Source organism: Ovis canadensis, chromosome 19 (genome assembly GCF_042477335.2).
Source record: "Ovis canadensis isolate MfBH-ARS-UI-01 breed Bighorn chromosome 19, ARS-UI_OviCan_v2, whole genome shotgun sequence".
NCBI classification, from domain to species: Eukaryota; Metazoa; Chordata; class Mammalia; order Artiodactyla; family Bovidae; genus Ovis; species Ovis canadensis.
Genome location: NC_091263.1, coordinates 52,495,323 through 52,522,210, shown reverse-complemented (window position 1 = coordinate 52,522,210; position 26,888 = coordinate 52,495,323). Strand labels below are relative to the sequence as shown.

Genomic DNA, 26,888 nt, shown 5'->3' with positions numbered 1-26,888 from the left:
CAAAATGTAAATCTAAATTTATCAGCTTCTTTGCTTAAAGCTCACAAAGGGTTTCCTAGTCTCTTGACATAAGGTGAAAATTCCCTACCGTAACCTGGCACTTCCTGTGTAAACTAGCAACCATGCCTTCTCTTCACCCTTACCTGGAGCCTCTCTCCCCCTCAGCTTCTTTGGTACAGCCACTGTGGCATTTGTTCAGTCCTTCCTGATCACCACCATCATTCCTGCCAGTGGGTTTAGCACAGGCTCCCCCGTCTGTCTACGCGTGGATCCCCTGCCCTTTCACCTACTTCACTCCTACTTGTGCTGTGTTTAGTCACTCGATCGTGTCCAACTCTTTGCTACCCCATGGACTGTAGCCTGCCAGGCTCCTCTGTCTATGGGGATTCTCCAGGCCTAAATACCAGAGTGGGTTACCATGTCCTCCTCCTCACTCCTACTTGGCATCAACCATCAACTCCCCAGGGCCGCCTCCCTGACTTCCCTGACTGAGGCCAATCTCATAGAATCCCGGATGCACATTATTGTCATATGTGTGACTTCTTGTGTGTTACCTGGTTAATATCAGTCTTTCCCATTAAGCTCCCTGAGATCAAGATCCATGTCTGAATATCCTGATTATTGGGTCCCCAGGACCTTGCAGGGTGGCTGGCCCACTGCAAGCACTCAAATATGTGTTGACTCCATGCATGGTTTAATGTCTGCCTACAAATAAACAATAGAATACGGCTCTTCTACAGGAGCCACTGTTTAGTTGTCATGGAGTGAATGAAACTGGCAACACTGGGCAAGCAACTGTTGCTTAGGAAGAGCCAACACACAACAGGAGACCAGAGTATGTGTGGCTGCGTGCACAGTACTCAGGACCAAGCACTCCACTTGGAAGGGGAGCCCAATCCTCCTGCGGCCCCAACATCTACTTTAGCACCTAAGAACATGCCCAAAAGGTCAGTTGACTCTCCTTTATTGAGTTTCACTTAGGTTTGCAGGTATATTTCCAAAGAGTTATGTCCATGACCTGGTAGCCAAGATCGTGCAAGCGTGGTGCTTATTACCCACTTCAATACCTCTGTAAATTGAGTTGGAAAATTAAAGAGAACAAATTTGCAGCATTGATTGCAAACTGAAAACGTGATAAAATTAACACAAATGTCTTTGATTGCCTCTTGAAAAACATTCATAAATCAAAACTGGTAATGATTTTGCTGTATGACATATTGTTTCAAGTATCCATGAGAGAAGGAAATGATTTCAGATCATTCAAATGTGTAGAATTATGGCTAATAAATGAAAAAATATCTTCCTTATGTAATTCCCTTTAGGGAACCGACTTTAGTTGAAAAAAATTTTGAACACTTACTAGGTGCCAGGTATTCCGCAGGGCCAAGGGTAGAAGATATGGAGAATCTGCAGAACTCTTATTTTCAAGGGCCTCACAGACTTATGGAGGAGATCTTGACCAAAAAAAATAATCATAATAACACGAGCCATATTGTAAGTGTATGTTGTACAAAGTATACGTAGAATGAAGGTCACATATCTTACGAAGGGGATAACGATGGTGCAGAGTTTTTAGAAAACCAAAAGTAGAAAATCTTGGAGGGTCTTCTCTGGCGACCCAGTGGTTGAAACTTTGCCTTTCAATGCAGGGGGTGCCAGTTCAACCCGTGGTCAGGGGGCTAAGATCCCACATGTCTTGTGGCCCAAAAAACCAAAACATAAAATAGAAATGATATTATAACCAATTCAATAAAGACTTTAAGAATTCTCCACAGTAAAATAAATTATAATAAAAAGAAGAGTATCTCTAGAGAAGACCATAAAAATTCCAAGATATTAAAGTCCAGCTTCCGAACTTTATAAGTCAGAAAATTGAGGCCCCAAGGGTCACAGTCTCTTGACTACTTAGTGCCAAATTCCTTTCAAACCCTGAAGTTTTACAGAAAAGAAGTTATATTTTTTTCTTTTTCATGTGACAGTTCAGAGTAGGGATTCCAAGTCTGTGGCAGTTTTACTCCATGCCACCATGTAGGGCCCCAGGCTGATGTGGCTTCAAAATGAGGCTTCCAAGGTGCTCCTGATAATTTCTGTGTTAATTGGCTAGAAACAGGAAAGGGCACAGAAGAGCCTGAATAGAAGGTGGTCAGTTCTCTTTTTCCATTAGAGGGCATTTGCCCACATACCTACAAGACTACACGAAATACTAGGCTACATAGGCCAGCCATTGCTAAGTACTTCTTAACCGTGTGACCGGGAGAAAGGATTTTGAAAGACAGGCAGGTGCTCCGTCAGAACACTCAGTGCAAATTTACTGAAAATAATCTTTAAATCATTGTATTACCTTACTTTTGATGCTGATATCAATACCCAAACTCCCTGAAACATTATGTTTCTTTTGTTTTGTTGGCAGCATTTCAATATCCAAACAGCTGGCTTCAATAAAAGGTAAGGCCTGGGGTGATGGAGATGTATGTGTTGCTTCTCTACCAGGAGAGCATACCAAGAGTTAAAAATAATAGGGCAGTGATATAAGCAAAGTTACATATAAAGCATCAAACATTTATAATGTCCTTTTTAAACATTTGGCAACTGAGGTCCAATGACAGGAATTAACTCACCCAAATTTAAAGGCTGAGCTATAATAGGTGCATGGATCCCTGACTGCTAATTTAGTGTTCATCCCACGTGGCCAGATGGCCCTCCATAGGTGGCATCTGCAGCGTGTCCAGAGCAAGACCATCAGCATCTGATGCATGAATGTTCAGTGGTACTCAGGACAAAGTCAGTCCCCAACTGCCTCTGTTGATTGAGCAAAATAGAGTGTGCCAAACTCCCGAGGTCTAAACTTGCCTTTAGACTTTCACTTTATGCGTAAACTATCTTTAGAGAGAACAGTGGAAATAACAATGAAAGAAAAGATGCACTCATATACTTGGGTCATTATCTTATCCCAAAACATGTGGCTTGTTTACAGAGTAACAAGTACATCTGGCTCCCACTATATTGTAGTTATTTTCCCTCTTAGATGGTTGGTCTATTTTTCCAAAGGAGACACTTAATATTTTTATTTAAATAAATCTTCCTCTTGACAAAAATATTGTTTTTACACCATTGTAGCACAAGTTATCCATGATTTCTGTTTCAGAACTTCAGGCACTTTTTGATAATTGTCGGTGAGAAAATATCATGTCTATGACATGATGAATATACATGACATTTCTCACATAACAACCCCCTCTGGGAGGTTGAGGGGGGATCATAGTTCTATCATCCACACTGCCCTCCAACACACACTCACACACACACACATATACGCACATATCATTCCTAGTATCAGACTCCTTATATTAGACCTTTGGGTCACATTTATTCTCATGCCTTAAACAGGGTTCGTCTTGCCAGAATTTGTTTTATTCATTGGTAATTTTGAGTTTTATTCGGTGAAATAAGACAGGGCTAAGTCATGGAATAGAAGTCAGGACCAAGCCACATTTTCTCTTCTGCTACTTATGCCCTTGACCTTTTGGGGGAGGTAGATGGAATGATGGTTGAATACATATTTGCCTCTAGCATCCAAAGTAGATTTAGAGTTGAAAATTTGAGAAGTGCTGGAGTATTAGGAAAACTATTGATCTAGCAAGAAGAGAGCAGAGATCAGTTTTTAGTTCTGCCATATACAACTGATGCAAACTTGAACAAGCCACTTTTCTCCTGTAGATCTTTTGCAAAATAATAATAGGAGTTCTAAACTAAGGTCATTCTGATCCCTTATAGAAATGAGAGTTGTGTTTCTACTACACTAAAATATTAGGAACTCACTAAATGAAATATTTCATGGTTAGGGTTCCCCATTCTAGAGCAGCTGAGGCAAAAGAGGCAGGGATGGTTCTCAGGTTCAAGTTAGTTCAGTCCAGCACACATATGTTAAGGCCTACAACATGCTAGGGCCTGGGAATGAATGCAAAGATAAATAAGATGCAATGATTGCCCTCAGGGAACATATATTCTAAAGCTGCACTGTCCAATATGATACGCACTAGCCACCTGGATATGGAACACTTGAAATGCAATTAGTTTGAATAGAGATGTGCTATAAGTGTAAAATACATATCAGATGTAAGAGACTTAGTAGGGAAAAAAAGTAACATCTGAATACTTTGTTCATGTTGATCACAGGCTGAAGTTGTATTTTGACATATTGGGTTAAATAATATATTTTAAAACTAATTTTATCTGTTTTATTGTAATGTTTCTAATGCAGCTACTTAGAAAATTTTTAATTATAATTGGGGCTTGTATTTTATTTCTTTTGGACAACACTGATGTAGAAGGAAATTGAGACTGATAAACAGAGTGTTTCAATGTGAGGATTCAGACAAGTTAATGTTTAGGGAAGTAGAGCACAAAGGAGGGGCATGTAGCCCAATTCCAGGGTTTGAGAATACACTGCCTGAAAAACAATGTCTAAAGACTGTATGCATCATGGTGAGGGGCCAGACTGCTGTGTGACCTGGAGCAAGCTGCTTAACCTCTCTGTGCTTCAGTTTCCTCATGTATAAAGCAGAGATGATACTGGGACCACCTGAGAGGATGGACAGATGTAAATGAGTTGAATCATATATGTCCCATAAAGGAGTGGCTGGCATATAGAGCATGGAATTCATAGTCATTCATTACTATTGTCCTTCAGAACTCAAACTCCAGGATTGTTCTCTTAATATTACTTACTCCTCTCTCCCCAGAACTAGGACAGAGCCTGGCAATAAGAACTTGTTGGGAAGATAGGGTTATAAGAAACTACAGACAGATTAGTATCATTAAAGGGTAAAAAGTGAGATAGAAACTAACAGGAGAGATGGACATGAGTGCCTGGTTTAACACCCCCTCCACCACCTCCACTCCAAAGGCAAGAGCTGATAAAAGACACCAAAAAACAAACATTGAGCCTTTGCATTTTTAATAGCACTTCACCCTTCACAATATGCTTTCACATATTCACTCACAACTCCATGAGGCAGACAGGACAGGAATCAGGAAGCAACATGCTGAGTATTACTAAGGAAAGAACTCAACCATAAAAACAGGAAACCAGAACGCCTTGCAAAGTATCACCAGTATCGGTAGGATAACCGGAGCTCCTTGTTATCTTTTATTTTTAATGTTTTTCTTGTTCTGTTTTTACCACGAGCATATGTTATTTTGCAGTTAGGGTGAAAGCCATGCTGTGTTTACGAGGATGGAGGAGAAGGGAAAGAAGTGGGCTAGTCCAGATGGAGTCTCCCTCTCAAATGCGGGAGAACTGGACTTCATCAGAGGATTGGGGGGCGTCTGGTTTCCACAGCCTCTGTGGCGACGCTCTTGGAAGGACTGATTCCAAACTGGCAGATCTCTCTGTGGCCTTTGAAGGCAGACAGACTTTGAAATCTTGCCCCTGCCACTCCTGAGCAGTGTGACCTTAGATTCTTAACCTCTGCATGTGTCAGTGTCCAATATGCAAAATTGAGACACAAATAGCACCTACCTTTCTGGCTTTACAAAGCATTAAATAAGATTATGTTAAAAAGGCATCTGGCACATAGTAAACAAGAAAAGTGCCTGTCATGATTTTCAAGCTCACTCACAGCTTGGAAATTCACCCACTCCCTGCCAGAAGGGCACATTCAGGAGAGGAAGAGGTTATTGTGTCCCCTGAGAAGTCTCAGACCCGGTAGAACAGCTCAAATTAATGCCCTCTCTAGTTATTACGAGTTATTAATAAAAACCTCAACTGGCAAAAATTACAGAAGGGATATTTACCTCTTAAGGAATTCAGATGTTTCCTCTAAACAATTTGTTTGTTTAAAACAAAACTATTTATATACAAAGTTCATTTTTTAGCCATTCAAATTCAAGGTTACCATCATAGAGCTCCCCACCCACTCAAACATGTATACCTCTGCTGAGGAAAGACAGACATGAGCTACAAGAAATATGCCATCTCCTTTGTATTTTGATGAGTAGGAAAATCTTGGGTAACTGAGGACAATCTGAGTTTTAAATACAGGTTTCAAGATGTGGCAGAAGTGAAGGGAAGAGGTGAATAAGGAGGGGAGGAGAACGAGCTCAACGTAGAGCCCAAAGACAGAGAACTTTCTGAGGCTGGAATAGTAGGCTAGATGAGGGGCCAGCCACTGGATGAGCAGACAGAAGCCACAGGTCAAAATGAGACTGAGGATCAGAAGCGAAAGAGGAAATCAAGGCCGAAGAGGCTGAGGATACAGATTCCACAGACATTTATTGAATAGATATTTGTGAAGCAATTCCTGCATGCTAGGTACTTCTCTAAGTGCTGAAGATTCCACAGGCAAAAACATCCCTGTCTCCATGAGGCTTATGTTTTCAACATGAAATCAGATCTAAGCCCTGTCACTTAGTGGTGTGTCCTCAGCAAGATCAGATCCTGTCTTCATCTATAAAATGGTATAATGAATGGAAGGACATACTGTGTTCATGGGTTGGAAGCGTCAACCTCAGGAAGACATCAGTTCTCCCCAAGTTGCTCTCTTAAGTTCAATGAAATACCACAATATTCAGGGTTTTTTTTTGAAAACAGATAAGCTTATTCTAAACTTCATGTGGAAAAGAGAAAGCCCTAAAATAGCCAAAATAATTTTGGAAAAGAAGACAGTGGGAGGAATCTTCAGTGTCAAGGCTTACAAGATAGCTACAGGAATCAAAATAGTATGAGGCTGCCAGAGGAATAAATACACAGTTAAGTGAAACAGAATAAGGGACCTAGAAATTGACTCATGCTAATATGCTCAACTGATTGTTGATCAAAATGCAAAAATAATTCAACAAAGTAAGGACAGAGTTTTTAAGAGTTGGTACTGAAACAATTGGTCACCCACAGGTTACAAAAAATATACCGCTACCCAAGTCTCATATCTTACACACAAATTAACTGAACATGGATCATGGATTTAAATGTAGAACACAAAATTATACCATGTTTAATTATACCTAGGGTAAAATCTTTCATAAGAGGAAAAATTGATAAATTTGTCTTGATAAAAATTAAAAAAAAAAAACTTCTCCTTCACAAAAGACTCCATTGGAGAATAAAAACACAATATAAAGACAGGGAGAAAATATTTGCCTATCACATATCCTAAAAAAGATTTATATCCTGAAAAATTTAAAACTCTCAAACCTCAAAAAAAGTTTTTAATTCAGTTAGAAAGTGAGCAAAATCCATGAACAGATCTGAACCGATAAATGTTTCACTGAGGAAGACATACAGATGGCAAATAAGCACGTGAAAAGACGTTCGGCATCATTAGCCGTTAGGAAATACAATTTAAAACCACAGTGAGATGTCACTATGCACATATCAGCATGGCTAAAATAGTAAATAGTGACAACCCTGAATGCTGGCAAACATAAAGGAAAGCTGGATCTCTCATACATTGCTGTGTGTGTGCTTAGTCGCTCAGTTTTGTCTGACTCTTTGTGACCACATGGACTATATATAGACCACCAGACTCCTCTGTCCATGGGGATTCTCCAGGGGATCTTCCCAACCCAGGGATCAAGCCCAGGTCTCCCACATTGCAGGTGGATTCTTTACCATCTGAGCCACCAGGGAAGCCCATGGGCCTGTAAAATGGTATAGCCACTATGGAAAACAGTTTATCGTTTCTTAAAAACAAGAAAGGGACCTATCGTATAACCCAGCAACTGTATTCTTGGACATTTTTTCCAAGGAAATAGAAATCATGTCTATATAGTAACTTGCATACAAATGTTCTTACAGGCTTTATTTATAATAGCCAAAAACTGTAAACATCCAAGATATTCTGCAGTGGAGGCCAATACCTTGATTAAAATGTTTTGGCAGATGTTTATGGACAGAAATTATAGCCTCACCATTTGGTCTAAGTTCTGTTCAGAGATATAGTAAAAACTGAGAAAGTCCACACACGCTTTCCCTTCACCCATTCCTCTTAACTGTTGTCCTTCCATTTAACTTTAATTGAAAGAAAAAAAGAAAAAAAAAACCTAAACTTTTCAATGCCTTCTCTTTAACCATTGAAGAACATCCTGATTCCTTTCCATCACTTAGGAGTTCAGCATGGTCTAGCCCCTACCCACCTTTCTAAACAAACACTTTCAGCTTCTAGACTCCAGTCACAGCTGTCCTTTCAGCTCCTCCAGTGTGCCATACTCCTGACCTGAGCCTTCACATGTGGCACTCCTGAGCCTGAACTCTGAACACCACCCTTATCTCAGGCTGATCCATTCCACCCTTTACTGACAGGTCCTTCCTCTCATATTGGTCTTAGCTTAAATAATAATCTGCCTAGAGATGCCTCCAAGACCACCTATAAATATCAGTACTTTTTCTCCCAGACCCACTCTGTAATTTTCTGGGGTTTTTTTTTTTCCATCTTTATACCTTCTTTGCCTCATACATCATGTGTTATAAATGTGCACCATATGTGTGTATATAGAGAAACAATTATCTATCTATATATATATAAAACAAACCTGTATGTATGCATCTATATCCTCTTGATTACTGTTTCTTATCCCACTAGATTATGAGATCAATGAGGGCAGAGGCCACTTCTGATTGTGTCTGAGCAGCTCAGGAATTACCAGGAACACAGTGAGTGCTCCATACAGAAGTCAGTGCTCAGACTGATCATCTTTCTTTGAATCCACGATTGTTGCACATTACCTGGGCAGAAAGCTATTGGATTTTGTTTTTCTCTTCTTTTCTTCCTGTTCATTCATTCAACAGCATTTAATGGCACCTGCAGAGAAGACTCTTGAGAGTCCCTTGGACTGTAATGAGATCAAACCAGTCAATCCTAAAGAATATCAGTCTTGAATATTAATTGGAAGAACTGATGCTGAAGCTGAAACTCCAATACTTTGGCCACCTGATTCGAAGAACTGACTTATTTGAAAAGACCCCGATGCTGGGAAAGATTGAGAGCAGGAGGAGAAGGGAATGACAGAGGATGAGATGGTTGGTTGGATGGCATCACCGACTCTGTGGACACGAGTTTGAGTAAACTCCAGGAGTTGGTGATGAATAGGGAGGCCTGGTGTGCTCCAGTTCATAGGGTTGCAAATAGTCGGACATGACTGAACAACTGAACTGATGCCAAAGCTGAAGCTCCAATACTTTGGCCACCTGATGCAAAGAGCCGACCCATTGGAAAAGACAGTGATGCTAGGAAAGATTGAAGTCAGGAGGAGGAGGGAGCAACAGAGGATGAGATTGTTGGATGGCATCACCAATGCAATGGAGTTTGAGCAAACTCTGAGCGATAAGCCTGGCGTGCTGCAGTCCATGGGATTACAAAGAGTCGAACATGACTTAGCAACTGAACAACAACTTCATAGCTAGGCATTTTTGCTGGTCACTGGGAGTATAGTGATTTAAAAAAAAATATGATCTGTGGCCTCATGGAGCTTGCATTTCAGTTTGAGAGAAAGATGATCAAACATGTAATAATATAAAGTGGCAGAAGTTCTGTAATAGAGGATGTACTGAGGGCTGAGGGAACAGAGAGGCTAAGGGTTTTCTTCACTGAACCTGTAGTTCTCGGGTGTCATTGTGTGTTCCCCACTGGAAAGGACTGAATTAGCACCACACTTTAAACCAGAGAAACCAGCTGGGAAGATCACTGTGACTGAGGCTGTGATTCAAAGAGATCCCTTATCTATCGTGATATCAGAGGACTTGTCCGGGATGTCATTCTCCTTTACCACACTGTCCTGTGTGATGCTCTGACACAGAATATAAACTCCACGAGAGAAGGACTTTGTCTTACTCAGTGAAGTGTCTTAACGCCAGGGACTGAGCCAGGCACAGAGTATATGCTCTGTAAATATCTGTTGACTAACTAAATGAAATTACACATCAGAAAAGCAAGGCTTAGAGAGGTCAGGTGTTTTCCCAAGTGCATATGGCAAGCAGGGGCTAAATCTCATCCTGATTCTACTAATTTTATTTTCTACTAAAGGGACTTTGGTTTTCCATTGTTTAAAAGTCCAGGATCAAACACTGGATGCATTCCACCCTCAGATAGGTGGCAAAAAGCCAAAGGTCAGGATTACATTGACACACACCTTCCAGCCCTGTTCCCCTGGAAGGAGGAGCCTGATGGTTGGGAGGGTCATTTCTAACCTAGGCTACACGGTTGTACATTTCTTCTCTCACAGCTCTACGCAAGGGCTCAGATCTGGAAAAAGCCATTGCCACCGCTGCTCTGGTTTTCAGAAACTCTTCTGACCCTGATGGTAAACTCAGAAAAGCTACTGCCAAAAATCTGCTGCAAACCCAATTTAAGACTTTCACAGAGGTAAGACAATTAACAGGCTCCAAGAAATGTGAGCCATACCATAACAGCTGGCATGAAAGAGTAAAACAGAGGGACCATTTTGGGCTTGGTGGTCAAAAAAGAGCTCCTGGAAAATTATAGTTGTGAAAAATGAGATTAAGAGTGATCTAGGGGTAAGGGCCAGTGGGGAGTGGTGGCATTCCAAGTAGGGAATCTGATGTAAAGTATGTCAAAGAAATCTGAGGTCCAGTAAGTGTTAGTGAAAAGCGGGAGGGAAGTAAGAGCAATGAGGGAGGAAGCCGAGCAGGGGGTGAGAAGTCGTGTCTTACAGAGGCATAGCCTGTGGGCAGGAGGAAGCCAGGGATGGCTTCTTAATTCCCGAGGAAGAAATTACACCAGCTGCAGTAAGAGATGAGACTCCAAGAGGGTGGGGAGTGGGGCAAAGAAGAGAGGAACAGAGGTGAAGGAATGCAAACACAAGAAGACGTTGGTTTGGGCTAAGGTGGCAAGTATAAGGGGCCTTTGGAAGGTGGAATGAACAGGATCTGCTGTGAGGGCTGAAGAACAGGAGGGAGCGAATAATGATATGTCAGTTCTGGCTGTGGGAAGAAATAGATGGTGGATCCATTTTCAGAGAAGAGAAAGACTGGAGAAGAATCAGATTGGAGGTGGGGTGGGAGGTGGGGGCAGGTGATGAGTTCTGCCAGCTTGTGTCCAGCTTAAGGCGTCCTTGAAACTTTAAAGTTGATAAACTCAGACAGCAATAGGATATGTGAGCAGAATGGTCAGAGTAGAGATCTGTATTAAGCGAGTGACCAGAGGGAGGGACCTAAATGATCTAGAGGCATCTTTCTCAAACCTCAGTCACCTGATACTATCTTCAGTACTTTTTTTTAAAAAAAGTATTTCTTCATTTATTTGGCTGCACCAGGTCTTAGTAGCAGCACGTGGGATCTAGTTTCCTGACCAGAGATTGAATCCAGGCCCCCTGCATTGTGAGTGTGAAGTCTTAGACCCTGGACCACCAGGAAAGTCCCCTATCTTCAGTGTTTTTCCTGTATCTAGCCTGTATTAAAATTTACTTAGAACTTTTAAAGTTAACACTCTACTTAAAGTTATTTTATATAGAAACTTGATCACTATTCTAAATGTAAATTCAGTGAGTGGAAATGGAAGATAGTAAAAAACATAGTTGACTGTACATTCCTATCTAATATTTATTCTCACATCACCTAAAATCAAGTTACATTCTACTAGCAGTACATGTCCAAACTTCAGAAAATAGTAGCCTTGGGACAATAGGTAAGGAGAAAAGAGGGCTTCATGCTGAACCTAAACCACCAACATTTAATGGTAGGCAGAGAGAGAAAAAACTTAAAAGGAAACAATCTCTCAGGTTCTATGTGTATTCTGAAATACATAAAGGAGAAATATTATAGATCCTTTAAAATATAAATATGTGTATGGTTTTAGTGTACTACAGTTACATACGGTGCCATCCACTGGGGAGTCGGGGTCAAAGGCACAGCTTCCTAGGATTATTTCCAAAGAGCATGGGTGAGGTGTTTTTTGTTTTTTTATTCCACAAATAAGTGAATTTTTTAAAAGCCTGTTTCATAGAAACAGTGAATATAATGGTGGTTGCCAGGAGCTGGGGAAAAGGGGTGATTTAGGTCAAAGGGTACACATTTCCAGCTATAAGAAGAATAAGTTCTGAAGCTCTAATCCACAGCATGATGACTGGTTAGTAATAAGGTACTGCATACTTGAGAGTCTCTGAGGGTAAGTCATAAGCATTGTCACCACACACATTAATTCTGTGCGAGGTGATGGATGTGTTAATTATCTTGATCTTGGTAATCATTCTGCAATGCATATGTATCAAATCATCACATTGTACACTTTAAATATATACGGTTATATTTGTCATTGTTCCACAATAAAGTAAAAAAAAAGCTTGTGCACGTGTGTGTGTGTAAAGAGAGAGACCGAGACTACTGTATGAGACAAAGAAAAATGACTGAAAAGAAATGTTAATAATAGTTAGCTATCTTTAGGTAATAGGGTAAAGGGTTATTTTTACATTCTTCTGGGGTTTTTTTCTGTATGTCCAATATTAAACACATATTGTTTTTGCAATAATTTTTTTAAGCTATTTTTTTTTCAGCCAGAAACATCAGATAAGATTTGACAAGAGATCCAAAATTCTGGGGAATCTTTACAGAGAGGGTGGGAGAGCAAATCCTATATCATCAGTTTGCATCAGAGGCCAAAAAAAAGAGATCTCAGCGAGAAAAAGAACACTGCATGTACTTGGCAAGTCCTCAGTGAGCTTTTGACAAGTGTGAGAATGAGGACCTAGTGGATGAGTCTCATCCTGATGTGATCCAGGACACATCTGAGAACATCAGAGGAAACGAATTAAAACCAAAGTTGCCAGGAAAGATCTCAGCCTCGTGCCGCTGGGTGTAGACTAAACCCAGGAAAGGCAGCCGATTCCGGGCTCTCCAGCAGCAGACTAAGCCAGATCACAGAGCAATCCCGCCCTCTCCTCTGAAAGAGAGTAGAGACGTATTTCAGGGACCTGGGGGGATTGCTCAGCCCTACCGCACTTAGTCTCAGTGGTCCCACTGCGTGGTCCCGCTACCAGACACGTAGTGTCATGGCAGAATGCTGTCTTGGACCACCTTCCCTGCTCTGCCCTGTGAGAGTGCCGAAGGCAGGTACAGTGAGTGTAAGAGTCTCCGTAACCAACTGGGCTTCCTTCTAAATCCTCACGCAGGGTTCTCTGGGAAAATGAGCTGGACCTTGGCTGAGTCTGGGGTCTGAAAGGAACATGTCCTTCCTCGTAAGCCTAAACGTAATTTGGGGGATCTTATTTATCCCCCTGAGTCAGTCACAGATAATAAAATTGAGCACCTAGATGCACTGCTAAGAAGATACAAAAGCAAGATGGCAGGGCAGGCCCAAAAGACTGGACCTCCATCAGCTCCGTGCTCTTAAAATGCACAGCAAAAAGAGAGGAGTTAGACCTCCAGCCATCTCTGACCTGAGGGCGGCAGACATAGGTCCTTCCACCTTCACTGGTAAGTGTCGCCTCTTGAGGAGCAGCCTAGAAAAGATGAAGGTCTTAAGCCTGTGCAAGGAATGTATCATCACTTCTAAGTGCCTTAGTCGTTGCTGCAATGAGCTTTTTTACAGCCAGCACGAGTGAGGGTTTGGGGTTAAACTAAATGCAGTGAATCAAATGACCTTAATGTTTTTTTATGCCACTTGGGAAGATATTTCACAAGCTGTGCTTGGAACTGAACAGTTTCTCCATTTATGTGCTTTTCACAGGTTTTCCTTCAATCTGTTTCTGAGGTTTGATGAACTTTGGTTTGATTTATGATCAAGCTAAGTGCTGAACAATCTTTCAAAGCACATACTTTCTTTTAGCATATTTTACTTCATTTTTCTGGATAATCAAACTCAGTAGCTCACATAGTGGATACCTCCAATGACAAAGGGATTGTAATTTGAAAATCAGAAAGCATAACAGTAACTGTATTTGTAGAGAGGTAGTATAGCTTAGCGGTTGAGTGAGGACTCCAGAATCAGGTAGCCAATACAGTGAATCCTGTTTCCATGCTCATAGCTGTCTGTGATGATGCAGTGGTAGTTGCTTAGTCATGCCTGACTCTTCATGACCCCATGGACTGTAGCCTGCCAGGCTGTTCATCCATGAGTTTCTCTGGGCAAGAATACTGTAGTGGATAGCCATTCACTTCTCCAGGGGATCTTCCTGACACAGGGATTGAACCTAGGTCTCCTGTGTTGCAGGCACATTCTATTACCATCTGAGCCACCAGGGATGTTTGGGGCAAATTACTTTATTCTCACTGAGTCTCTGGCCTTCCATTGTAGGGTAGGAAAATAATATGTATTCAATAAGGTCACTGTGAGCACTCAGATAACCCATGAAAAGATTTAACACATTGCTTGACTAGTAGTGCTGGTAGCAACTTGACATGTTGTTAATAACATGTTTACTATTGCTTATTATCTATAAAACCAGGGCAGCACAATGAATTAGGCTTTTTACTTTTCATTCTTACAGGGGCAAGAAACCAAAGCAAGGTACAAAGACCTCCTTTCTGAACTTGACGAACACACAGAAAATAAGCTGGATTTTGAGGATTTCATGGTCTTACTGTTAAGCATCACTGTAACGTCAGATTTGCTCCAAAATATATGGAGTGTAAAAATTACACAATAATCAGCTTTAAATAAATAGGCAAATTAATGACAAAATACAATGTTAAATGATTTAAACTTTTTTCATTTTATTTTTGATCAATTGAAGGTACTGATCATGTACCTGGGGTTGCCTAGGGTGGGTCTGATTGCTAATATTCAGACCCATTGTCACTACAGAAATCTATGCACACTCTTCAGGAATGTTTAAATAACATGATATAATCTCTGATGCTTTAGAATATAATAGGTTTGATACCACCAAATATTGCATTGCTTTTGCTGTGTCAGTGTCTTAGAGCACTTCCCTTATAGTCACTGAGCCCCTCACTCATTCATTCATCAAACAATGTGTATTGAGCTTCTACTTGATGGTATTCCTAAGGACAAAGTAATGAATCAGCCAGTCTCTGCCCTCAGACATGCCTGCCAGAGTCTCAGAAGAGGAGACAGACTGTGAACCTTTTATCAATCAATTTCTTATACAGTATAATTATGATTGTGATAAGGGCTACAGGCTGCTGAAAGAGTTGTTATCACGTGACTTGGGATCAAAGGTCAGAAAAGATCTACTGGCCTTCTGAAAAAGGCTAAACTGAAAGAGGAAGAAAACAGATCAGTGGCTGCCAGGACTGTGGGTAGGACATGGAATTGTCCACAGATGGGCATGAGGGCACTTTTAGGGGGATGGAGATGTTCCATACCTTGATTGTGGTGATAGGTACATGACTGCACACATTTGTCAAACTCTTAGAACTACACACACAAAAGGGAGGTGAATTTTACTTTCTGTGAATTCTGCCTGTATATGATTTGTGTTAGTCGCTCAGTCGTGTCTACCTCTCTGTGACCCCGTGGACTGTAGCCCACCAGGCTCCTCTGTCCATGGGATTCTCCAGGCAAGAATACTGGAGTGGATTGCCATTTCCTTCTCCAGGGGATCTTCCCAACCCAGGGATTGAACCCAGGTCTCCCGCATTGCAGGCAGATTCTTTACCAGCTGAGCCGCCGGAGAAGCCCTATATATGACTTGCTGCTGCTGCTGCTGCTGCTGAGTCGCTTCAGTCGTGTCGGACTCTGTGCAACCCCATAGACGGCAGCCCACCAGGCTCCCCCACCCCTGGGATTCCCCAGCCAAGAACACTGGAGGGGGTTGCCATTTCCTTCTCCAGGGGATCTTCCCAACCCAGGGATGGAACCCAGGTCTCCCGCATTACAGGCAGATTCTTTACCAGCTGAGCCACTGGGGAAGCCCTATCTATGAATTAAAACCCCATAAATCCCAATATCTTTGTAACTTCTGGCCATGATTTAACCAACAACTCCTTGAGAATATGATCTAAAAATGGTCATGTCCTCAGGACACACATTCCCTGTGGCTATACCTGAATTCCTGAGTTTAAATTATACACACACATCAGTCAATGCCTAAGTCTTTGAGATAGACTTTCACCAAGACTTTAATTCATTCCAGATTTATTGTAGCTTCCTAAGTTACCTCCCTCACCTTCCCTTTTCCTTCCGACCCAACACTGTAAGCCTCAGAGGCACATGTTAAGGGATCCTTTCCAAAGGAGAACCTCCACCCCTGGTCTGGAGAAGTGTTATCTCATCCTCTGTGTGTGTGTGTGTGTGCACACACATGTGCCTGTGTGTGCTCAGTCATGCCTGACTCTTTGCAACCCAGTAGTCCACTGGGTTCCTCTCTCCATGAAATTCTACAGGCAAGAATACTGGAGTGTGTTGCCGTTTTCTCCTCCAGGGGATCAAACCCATGTCTCTTGTGTCTCCTGCACTGGCAAGCAGATTCCTTCCCAGTGTACCATTAGGAAGCCTGTTATCCCATCCTGTAGTGTTCCAAATCCACCAAGACCAGATCCCTTAGCCCTCCTTACTTTCCAAACCTTAGTCTAAGTTCAAAAGTCTACACGTTTTCCTTGTCAGGGAAAGCCTCAGACTTTACCCTCTGTCACCATTTTCATAGAAGGAATGTGCATTCAACAGGACTCGACTCATGTGCCAGGTGCTTCATAAATATTAACTCAATTCCCATCATAACCCTCTGAGGTTGGTATTAGTATTATCATCTCACAGATGAGGAAACCGAAGCACCGAGGTTTTGATTTTTCCAAAGTGACACAGCAGGCAGATTGCTGAGTTCTCTGCCCTCCTTGTGGACAGTGTCAATTTTGTTTTAATATTAGACTTCATCGTGAGCAATAGTATTACAATTCAACAAAAATAACTGTGCACATTTCAGGCACTGTGTGAGAGAGAGTGTGGTACCAGCTGGGGCCTGGAGAGCCATTTGGCATTCCTCAAATAGAATCTGTGGGATGCACTCCATCCAAGCCCTTTGTATCTTAGTTGAATGTAGCCGAATATGGCAACCTTGGTGACCAATCAAAAGGTCTAATTCACACCTTTCAGGGAAGGAGAAAAGAGACCCTGGCCAATGCTGTGAGGAAGAATCTTGGAGCCATTCCAACCCCAGGGCTCCCCATAAGGATTTTTGAAACTCCATTCCAGATGGGAAGTTACTATCCTCTGAGGGGAAAATCATTTATAGAATCTATTTTAGCCCAGTGCAAAGAATGAAAGCAGAGCAAAAGCTTGAGAAGCATCAGTGACAGACAAATTGATGAGCTTTACCCTAAGACTTTAGGAGGACTGAAGCTGAAGCTGAGGCTTCAATACTTTGGCCACCTAATGGGAACAGCCAACTCTTTGGAAAAGACCTTGAGGCTGGGAAAGAGTGAGCGCATGAGGAGAAGGGGAGGACAGAGGATGAGATGGCTGGATGGCATCACTGACTCAATGGATGTGAGTGTGAGCAAACTCCAGGGCATAGTAAAGGACAGGAAAGCCTGACATGCTGCAGTCCATGGGGTCACAAAGAGTTGACACGACTTAGCAACTGAACAACTGTGCTAAGACACTGGATCCACAGAAACCTCCCCTCTTGGTTGTAGTACCAGGACCACGATCTCTACTCTTCGAACAAAGGTTCCATCTTGAAAATATTACTGGTCATCACAGGTGAGATTATGGATGGAAATCTGTCATGAGATCCCTTGGTTGCAAACAACAAAGCCCACAGAAATTACATACACACATACATGTACACACACACAAAGGAAAATGGCACAGGTTGTATTTATCTACAAAGTCCAGTGGCAAATAAAGAAAGGGCAGAGAATGCAATGAATGTCTGCAAAATATTGGAAACAGCAATGGAAAGCAAAGTCAAGGTTTTGCTTTCAGTGTATCTTAAATGAATTGGTTTATCTCTACTTCTGCCTCCCTCATCTCTACCTCTCCCTCTGTTTGTATCTCTATTTCTCAAGTAGCCTTTTTTTTCCTGATTCTTGGCCCAAAAGCCAAACACAAAGTTCCCGTCACTGACTTGATATCTCTCTTGAAATGTTCAGGCAACACTCAGGAGCATCTCAGAAAGCCAATTCCAGTTCCCAGGAACAAGAACTTAATTGGCTGAATTCAAGTAGGGGCCACTCCAGATCAAGCTGTTTGTGGCCAGGGATGAAAGTCATGTGCCTACTTAGCAGGGTCTGTGGGAACTCTCCCTGCAAAGTATATGGACAGGTTCTCAAAGAAGGGAGGGAGGAGCTAGGGATGAAATGGCTGACAGAGGAAATTATAAGAATCTCTGATACAAAATATAAGAATCTCTGATACAAAATCCGTAACTTGGATGACCACAGCAGTGTTATTTGCTTCTCAGGCACAGGCTCAGCAAACACGAGAACTGGATGGAATTATCTCCTTTGTTACTCCAAGTGAAACCTTTCTTGAATTGTCTCTCTGTAAAAGGAGGTAACCTGAGCTTCCCTGGGAAGTTTCCTGTGATTAAATATAGTTAAGATCTTCCTGTACAAGAGCTGTGAGCACGCTTGCAATTTGGTGAGCATGACAGAAACATACCCAGTCCTAGAACCCCTAATTTTCTTTATTACTGCATCTAAAAAAGGGTCCCAGTATGAGATCAGGAATCGTGCTTTAAACAGTCCTTAGTGAGAAACGGGGAAAGGGCTGGAAGGAAACGAACAGGAGTCCTGCACATCAGCTGACCTTCGGCACTGGTAGAGCTGAAGAGAGTTCTTAGCTGAATTCTGAGCTCTGAGAAGGGCCGGGAAGGCCAGTTTCCAGAACCTGGCAAAGGTCCATCCAGCCCATGGACAAGAGACAACCATAACCCAGTGAATTCAGGCCTGAAAGACATTGTGCCAGTTTCTCTAATTTCAGTCTAGGACACATGGCTTCAGATCTCTTTTATCTTTTGGTGGGGGAGAGGGGTTGCAGTTTGGAAATAAGCGAAGCCTAGTGTAAAGTGGGCTCTCAGCGCGGTTTCCATCCCTGTGCCATTCCTGCCCCATGTGTTCAATACTTCATCCAAAATCGCGAATCTAAGAACCATGAACGCTAAAGTTTTTCATACTCATTTGGTGACAAAACATGAGCTATAACTAACTAGAGGCTGTTCGTGGTTTTGATTTTTTCCACTTCACATGAGCGTTCAGATGGTCTGGGTGGGAGCTCTGTGCCACTGGAGGAAGCGCTAGCCTGGAGAAGAGCACCAGGCAGAGGGCTGGACTCTGGTCCCAGCTTCGCCATCACCAGCCCTGGGGCCCTGAGAAAGCCCTCCACCTTTTCTGAGTGAGCCTCAAGTTTTTTCAGATCTAAAGTTGGGATCCAAATGGGGCCTGTTTTCTTAGACAAGTCACTGTGAGAGTTAAGGAAGTACATAAACCAGGAATATAAAGTGGGCCTGTGTACATGTCTAATATCCATTCTGATTTGCCTCATTCTAGACAGATGGTCATTATCCTTATTCTTGACCATGGCTGCCCCTAATAGAACATCTACTATATCCAAATATTTATAGATGGCCTTTTACTTAATTCCCTAAATAACTTTAAGAGACTGGTATTGTTATCTCCATTTCACCAAAGAGGATGAACTTTAGAGAGGTCGAGTGATTCACCAGGGCCACAGAGCAGTAAGTGGTAGAAAAAACCAAGGTGTCCAACCCACATCCCTCTTGTGCAGCAGTCTGGCTCCCTTCTGTAATGGCGAGTGGATAGAAAACTACCCAAAGGAGAGCATCGCCATGACTTAAGGCTTATACGTGGTCACAGCACGTTATTCTCCAAAATGAGGAGGAAAAGGAGGCAGAGGAAGAGAAGCTGCAGCAGCTCACATTTCTGGAATCCACAGGGAATCAAGAAGCATTAGGGGGGAAGCAGCAACAATATAACTTGCTTTTCCTTGCCTTTCTATGTCATTCAAGAGGGAATTTTTCTTTGGGGGGAAGGCAGTGGGATTGTAAAATCTGTGTGATTTTAGCTTCAAGCTAGCCCATGGTTTTGCTTGAAGAGAGTATAAACGACAGGAGGGAGGCCATGGAAGGGAAAGGGGCTGTTCCCAACATGCACATGTAGGTGGAGGAATGCAGATGCTGATGTGAAGGATAGAACCCTGAGTTTCCCTCCCAGGTCTGCTCCTGCTCACCTCCTTCCATGTCTCAGATTCTTCCTTACTTAGTGAAAGGGCTCTGTGACTAGATGTTCCTCAAATCCCTTTCCATTCTGAAATAATCTTTTGTATTAACCAAGACTTAAAGAAAATCATAACAAGTGCCAGTGAGTATATGGACAAAGTTTAATGACTTAAAATCCTATCTCTTCTACTTCTCTTTTATAACTTTAACCTTGGCAGGCTGTGGTATAAGCCCAATACACAGAGGGCTAAATGTCAGAAAGCAGGAGATATCCTAGAGAGTAAGAAAAGAAGAAAAAAGAAACACTGATGGTTTCTCAGTGCTTTGTAGATTTAAAAATCTGTAGCTATGATTTATATCAGTTTTGAAAGTGCTACGTAAGTCACACAATTCATGTGGCCATTTACTGGCTTGTCAGTAACATCTTTAAAAGCAAGAGCCCTGCCTGTCTTGTATCATATCCTCAACACCTAGAATAGTACCGAAGAGGTGCTCGATGAATATGAAATAAACAAATTAATGAGTGAATGAGTCCTTCTCAAACAGAAGAGGTAGAAAGGGGGAACATTAAGATGCTTGCTTGGATACAGGCTAATGTCTTGCTGAAGAAAAGAAAGCATGATGTGCTTTCCTGGCAGATGAGCAACCTTGGTCTTATTACAAAGACTGCTACTTTTACTAATAAAAATCGGTAAGAATGAAGATCTACACTCAGCTTAAGACTGCTTTTGCTTTAATTTAGCTCAGAACCAAAAAATCAGCCATGCAGAGAATACTCTCAAGATCAAAGACAGAGTGAAGCATTCCCACTATCTTGGGGCCAGTGGACCCCACATGGAGTGGACAGTCCGACAAAACAGAGGAGCTCAGACCTCAGAGCCACCTCCAGCTGTGATTATCTGGGGGCAGAGCCACAAAGTGCACTCCAGACCCTTCTATGTCTTACTGACTTGGGGACCTCAGCCATTTATGTGCATGCTCAGTTACTTCAGTCATGTCAAACTTTTTTGCAACCCTATGGACTGTAGCCCACCAGACTCCTCTGTCCATAGGATTCTTGAGGCAAGAATACTGGAGTGGGTTGCCATTCTTTTCTCCAAGGGATCTTCCTGACCCAGGGATCAAACCCAGGTCTCCTGTGTCTCTTGCATTGCAGGTGGATTCTTTACTGCTGAGCCACCAGGAAGCCTTTTTGTGTGTTTGTGTGTATGTAATAAGATAAAGCATTTTCAAAATTCAATAATTTATGTTTATATTCTCAGCAACCTGCCTCATCTGCTTTGCATTGTAGTTTTCTGTTCTTTTTTTTAACTGAAAGGCTATGCTTTGACCTGAATCAGATTTGCAGTCCACAGTGGGACCACGTAAAGGCTTCCCTGGTGACTCAGATAGTAAAGAGTCTGCCTGCAATGCAGAAGACCCAGATTTGATCCCTGGGTCAGGAAGATCCCTTGGAAAAGGGAATGGCAACCCACTCCAGTATTCCTGCCTGGAGAATCCCATAGACAGGAGTCTGGCAGGCTATAGTCCACCGGGTCACAAAGAGTTGGACACGACTGAGCAACTAAACAACAGGTTAATCCCAAGTAACCTTTGCCCCCTTCACTGGGTAAAGAACAGAGGACCTCAGGAGCAGGACAGTCGTGAGGCAGCAGCGTCTCTAGCAGTCTCTGAAAGCTGGAAACTGGCTGCTTTCTCTAAATCTCTCTCTTTGAAGGGAAGAAGGCTGGAGGTACCGGGGGCCTCTGAAGGGCTTAATGAAAATCAATGATGAAATTAAAAGTGAGAAAAGCAGAACTTCGATTTTCCTGAAACTCGGGTCTTCAATGGAGGAGCTCTGACTGCCCCCTGAAAAGCATATGTGGAACAGTGAAAACATTAAATGCCAGAGCAGTGTGGCTCATCGCTCATGAACTGTCCATGCCGGACTTCCTCCACCCATGCCCTCCCTGAAGTCAGAAAGGGAGGAGAGGTGAAGAATGGAAATCACTTCTAATCTCTGGGAGAGCATGTAAGAATGAACTGAGAACTTGACTCTGGAAACCCCTCTGGAATTAAGCTAGAGGCAGGTGATTGGGCTCAGAAGAAAGGGAGGCTTTTGTCAGCACCTTGAGCCTACACACAAAGCCAGCTTGCTCACGATGTCAGTTCTGATCTTCATTTCAACAGGCCTGAGCTGCCCCCAGGCTGATGCCAAAACTTGGAAGAAGATGTCATCACAGAAATCCTATTAGCTGTACCTGGAGTACCTCAGCCTGAGAAGTGAGGCTCTTACTCTTGTCTGTATCCTAGGAAGATGGGTTGATTGCACTCATTGGCATGTACACAACCCATGTTCACAACCAGCATTTGTGCCCATTGATCTAGGCAGATGTCATATGAGTTAGAGACTTTGAGTGTCACTCTGTAACAGATGATGTTTATGCTAGGCATGTATCTTCTCAGTACACATGAGTTCTTCTGTCACCTTAGGGGATAGTAACATCATTAAGAATATAGTGGGATCAGAAATTGAAAAAAAAAAACTTGAGCTAAGTAGGGGAGACTTGAGAAACATTAGGCTGGGAAGTTGGGTAGAAGCCAGACTTTAAAAAAAAAAAAAAAAGCCTTTAAGACCAAATTAAGAAGGTGTGTATACATTTACTACAGGACTTCTCAGAGCCTTTAATTGGTAGATATCTTAGTTTGAGCTCCCTCAGAAGCACAACCTAAAGATAAGAATAGAATGAGTTCATCTGGGAGGTGATTTCAAAGAACTGCACTTGGGGAAGAGAAGCCCATCAGTAAAGTGTACATTCATGAGCAGCTTGACCCCTGTGGGCAGTGGGGACTTGGCCCCACAGATGAGCTCTGGGATTCAGTGTAGATCATGTCTCCAGAGTTTGCACAACAATAGGCAAGGAAGCTAAGAAATTCTCTCCCTTATATTGTCCATCATTGGCTGAAGTCTGCTTTCAAGGTCATTAATTCTCCAGTACTCCCAGTTTGTCCTGCTCCCTGAGTCAGGAGGCAAAGACAACTAATAACAAGAGCCACAGGTGTGTACAAAAGTCAGAGTGTGCAGTGCTTGGATGCAGTGTGCACAGGGGCTGTTGCAGTAGGGTGTTGGAGTTTGTGAAGTTCTAAGAGGGGAGATAAGGTTCATGCATTTTCCCAATGTATTTGACCACAACATCCTTTTGAATAGAGAGTCCTGGAAGACTAGTAGCACCCACATTATATGCTATGAGCGTTCCTTGTCTAGATCAGTGGTCGATATATTTTGCCTATAAAGGATCAGACAATAAATATGTTTGGACTTGCAGGCCATATGGTCTGTGACAGCATCTTCACTCTTGTACCTTGAAAGCAGCCATAGACAATATGCAAATGAATGGCCATGGCTAGGGTCCAGTGAAACTTCATTTACAAAACTAGGCAGCTGGCCAGATTTGGTCCTTGGCTATGGTTTAGTGACCCCCAGTCTGGATCATTCCTACAGCTCCATCCAGCTCTAAGATTCTAAGACAGGACTGTGGCTGTCCTGCTGAGCCGAAAGGTCTGATTCAGTGATAGCAAAGCCTTCGCTCCCTCCTCCTGATGTGGATTCACAGTAAATGTGACTCAGATCATTGTGTCTAGTCCCTCTGGAACCCATTCCAACAAGCCCTCTGTAGCAGCCTCTTCATCCTGTTTTGCCCACAGCCTCTCTGCTGGGGAAAATCAACTGAGCCTGAATTTAATTATTCTGCTGGTGAAATAAAAATAGTGCTGCCCTGAGGCTGCCTGATGCCAAGAATTTTTCATGGCACAGGAAGAGAAAAAATTAAATAGCAGCTTGAAATAAATAGATCCTACCCACTCTTGATCAAGGGCCTAGAGAGGTGTGAAGACTGGGGGAAGAAGGGAAGTGGTCCTGGTGGCAAGACCCCACTCCCCCTTCTTTACTTTTGAAGTTGAAGGCAGTAGGACAATAGTCCCTCCTGATATGCCCACTTAACCTGAATTTATTGACCTCCTAATGAATGCCAGGCATGCATTCTTTCATTCCGTGAGCACATTTTAAATGCCTACTTTGTACATCAATTATTAAGAATTCTCAGTAATTAATAAGAATTTCAAAATGGTGACAGCAGAGCATTAAACTAAATAAGGAAGCCTTCTACGTATTATGTGCTGAGTATGTCACACCCATGAAGCCAGCCTTGGTGCTTGATGCTGATGTTATAAAGATACATGTTTTCAGCATAAGCTCTGGGAGGGCAGAAACCAGGTCTGTCTTGCTCACTATTGCTCCTTTAGACTCGCAATCTAATACCCAAGCAACTGATACATATACAGTGGATGGATGGACAAAAGGAAGGATGGATGGGTGGGATTGGTGGCCTCTGGATGTTGCTGTTAGGAAAGTATCTTAACTTTGACTTTCTAGCATCTGTTTGGGTAAAATCTTTCATTCATCCTCCTATGATGTTTCTCAGGTTCTTATTTTGTCCTACAGCTGAGTTTCAGAAGTCTCATTTCACGGAGTAATTAATAGAGTCATATTTCTTCTGAAGAAGTTGGAATTTTTGAGGCTGTGTGTGCTCTTGGCACAAAAGAGAATACTGACAAGAGGATGCAGTTGCCAAAAAAATATAAAAAAAAGGAAATTATGAGAGGCATTTTGCAGAGTAAACACTGTTAGGAGGAAGGAATGATGAAGCTAAAATAAATGTTTCCTGTGGAAGCCTACTTTGTATTACAAATCATGAAGGGGCTTGATTGCATCGCCTACTGGTGATAAATAGCTTGCAATTCATTTCTTTCTCCTGCTGACTTTTGGCCAACACACTGCAAGATTCATGCAACTGTTATTTGACAACCCCTTTCTACATGCTGAGAGGAGATGAGACAGGGCTGTGCCCAGAGAAACACCTGGTTTGGGGAACCAACTCTACTGCACACTCCCCACCACTGGACATTCTGTTGTACCGATCAAGGCCCCCACGTGGTACAGCTAACACACACAAGCAGGCTAGCCAAGGAGGCATTATCAAAGGAACCATTTACAGAAGTGTGGACAGGGTAAGAGAAAACAACAAGGGGTAATGTAGCACCCCGGACCGAGTGATAGTAGGAGCTGCTGGTACTGCTTCTAGAGCAGACAGACGGTCCACAATATACAGGTGAGAAAATTGGAGTTGACTCTCCCAACCAGGTGGTCCAAAAGCTCAAAGGAGAAAACATAAGTGACAGCTCTTGGAAAACTGGAATTATCTAAATTAAATGTACTCCTGCACCATTCCCATGATCTGATTTTTTGTTTGTGTTTCACTCCCTTTTTTAATTTTGGTTTTTGCTCTTATGATTACAGACAGATCTCGTTTCCCTGTGCTTTGCTGTATTGCACTTTGTAGTGCAGGGGATTTAGTCACAGTGAATTCTGTTACTCAGGCACAGGGAATGAGTGGATTCTGGGAGACAGCTCACAAAGTCTGCTGCAGATACATGCACTAGATATTTGCTTTAGGATGCTATGTTTGTGATGTGTTTGTCTTTGTGCTCACCCCACTGTTTTTTTAATAGTCTTCCATTGCGCTTGGTGTTTGTACCTGTTGAAGCAACAAGTGTCATTTTATAATTCTGCAAAGCACATGATTAAGGGATACACTTCTTGAGGGAAAGGTGATGGGAGGACTTGCATTGTTCCCAAGTAGGAAATTTTTAACCTCAGTAAGAATGTGAAGGAGATCATACAGAAATCTAAGCCCAGGAGAAATAAGACCACAAAATGCCTAAAGGACCCACACAAGTCCCCAGATGAGCTAGTCAACCAAGGATGCCAATGTAAACCAAAAAACTAAAACGTGAGGATAGGAGGATATATTATTATGTATTTATAATTATTTGTATATTTATATATTACATATGTGTGTATGTGTGGTATATGTATATGATGTATGTATTTCTATTCCATGCTTTCTCTTGCTATATATATGTATTCTAAACCAAATAAGTGTTTGAACTAAAAACAGCTTTCAACAAAACCTGTCCCAGTGTGCTTGTCGTTGCTCCTTATATATCTTGTCACACTAATAATATTCAACAAGTTTAAGATTGTTCTCACATGACTCTGTTCTTAACAGTGATTTTCCTGCCTCTTCAAGTACTCTGTCAGGCAGTCAACAGATTGGTGATGAGTCTGTTGTTCCAACTGTGTTTCTCTAGGTAATTATGAACCCTAGGACACGGTGCTGAAACAGTCGCTCTAGAATGTTTTGGAAGTGCCAACTGCTTCATTAATCTCCCACCTGTTGTTTCACACTTTATGATGAAATGCCACTGTCCAGCTTTATCATCCAGACCTAAACACGCAGAGCATAACACTGGGTTTACATGCAGATTTACCATCCAGGATGTCAAACAAATTAAACATGGTTAAGTGTCAATGACCTGATATTCAATTGCAAACAGCTCTGGCTTTATTTGGGTGAGTGGGTTGGGCTAAATGGAACCTGAAGCTCTGAAATATAATTCACCCACCGTTTCTGCTTAACAATTATGCCAGCTTTTTTTTCCCTTGAAGACTGGAGGTTAGTTATAGAAATTGCATTTGTGTCTCTTCTAAATATGCAGACTCATACTCCAACCTCTCACTTGTGATTCTATGATTAAAAAAAGAAGAAGCTGAGAGAAGGGAAGACAACATTCGCATTTCTGAACTTAATTTGAAGCTGGCTTAACACACTCTGAGCCACAGATAAGACTAAAAGCAGTTCCTCCCTACATACCAATTAGAACAAACCTCTCTTACCATGATGGTGTGGAGGCTGGGG

The 26,888-nt window shown here is 42.2% G+C and overlaps 1 protein-coding gene across 3 annotated transcripts in view; it reads left to right on the top strand.

The window, feature by feature from the left end:
• Positions 1 to 823: 823 nt before the first annotated feature.
• SNTN (sentan, cilia apical structure protein) overlaps positions 824 to 26,888 on the top strand; it is a 48,488-nt gene continuing 22,423 nt past the window's right edge. For 2 of the 3 annotated variants that reach the window (XR_011250881.1, XR_011250882.1), the window contains exons 1-3: positions 824 to 947; positions 2,411 to 2,445; positions 10,219 to 10,358. Coding sequence is in view for 1 of the 3 variants with exons in the window: in XM_069561781.1 (XP_069417882.1) it covers positions 838 to 947; positions 2,411 to 2,445; positions 10,219 to 10,358; positions 14,437 to 14,595 (444 nt within the window). In the remaining 2 variants the exon portion in view is untranslated. Of the gene's footprint in view, positions 948 to 2,410; positions 2,446 to 10,218; positions 10,359 to 14,436; positions 14,646 to 26,888 lie in introns of those variants that run through there. The other variant, XM_069561781.1, reaches the window with a different exon arrangement.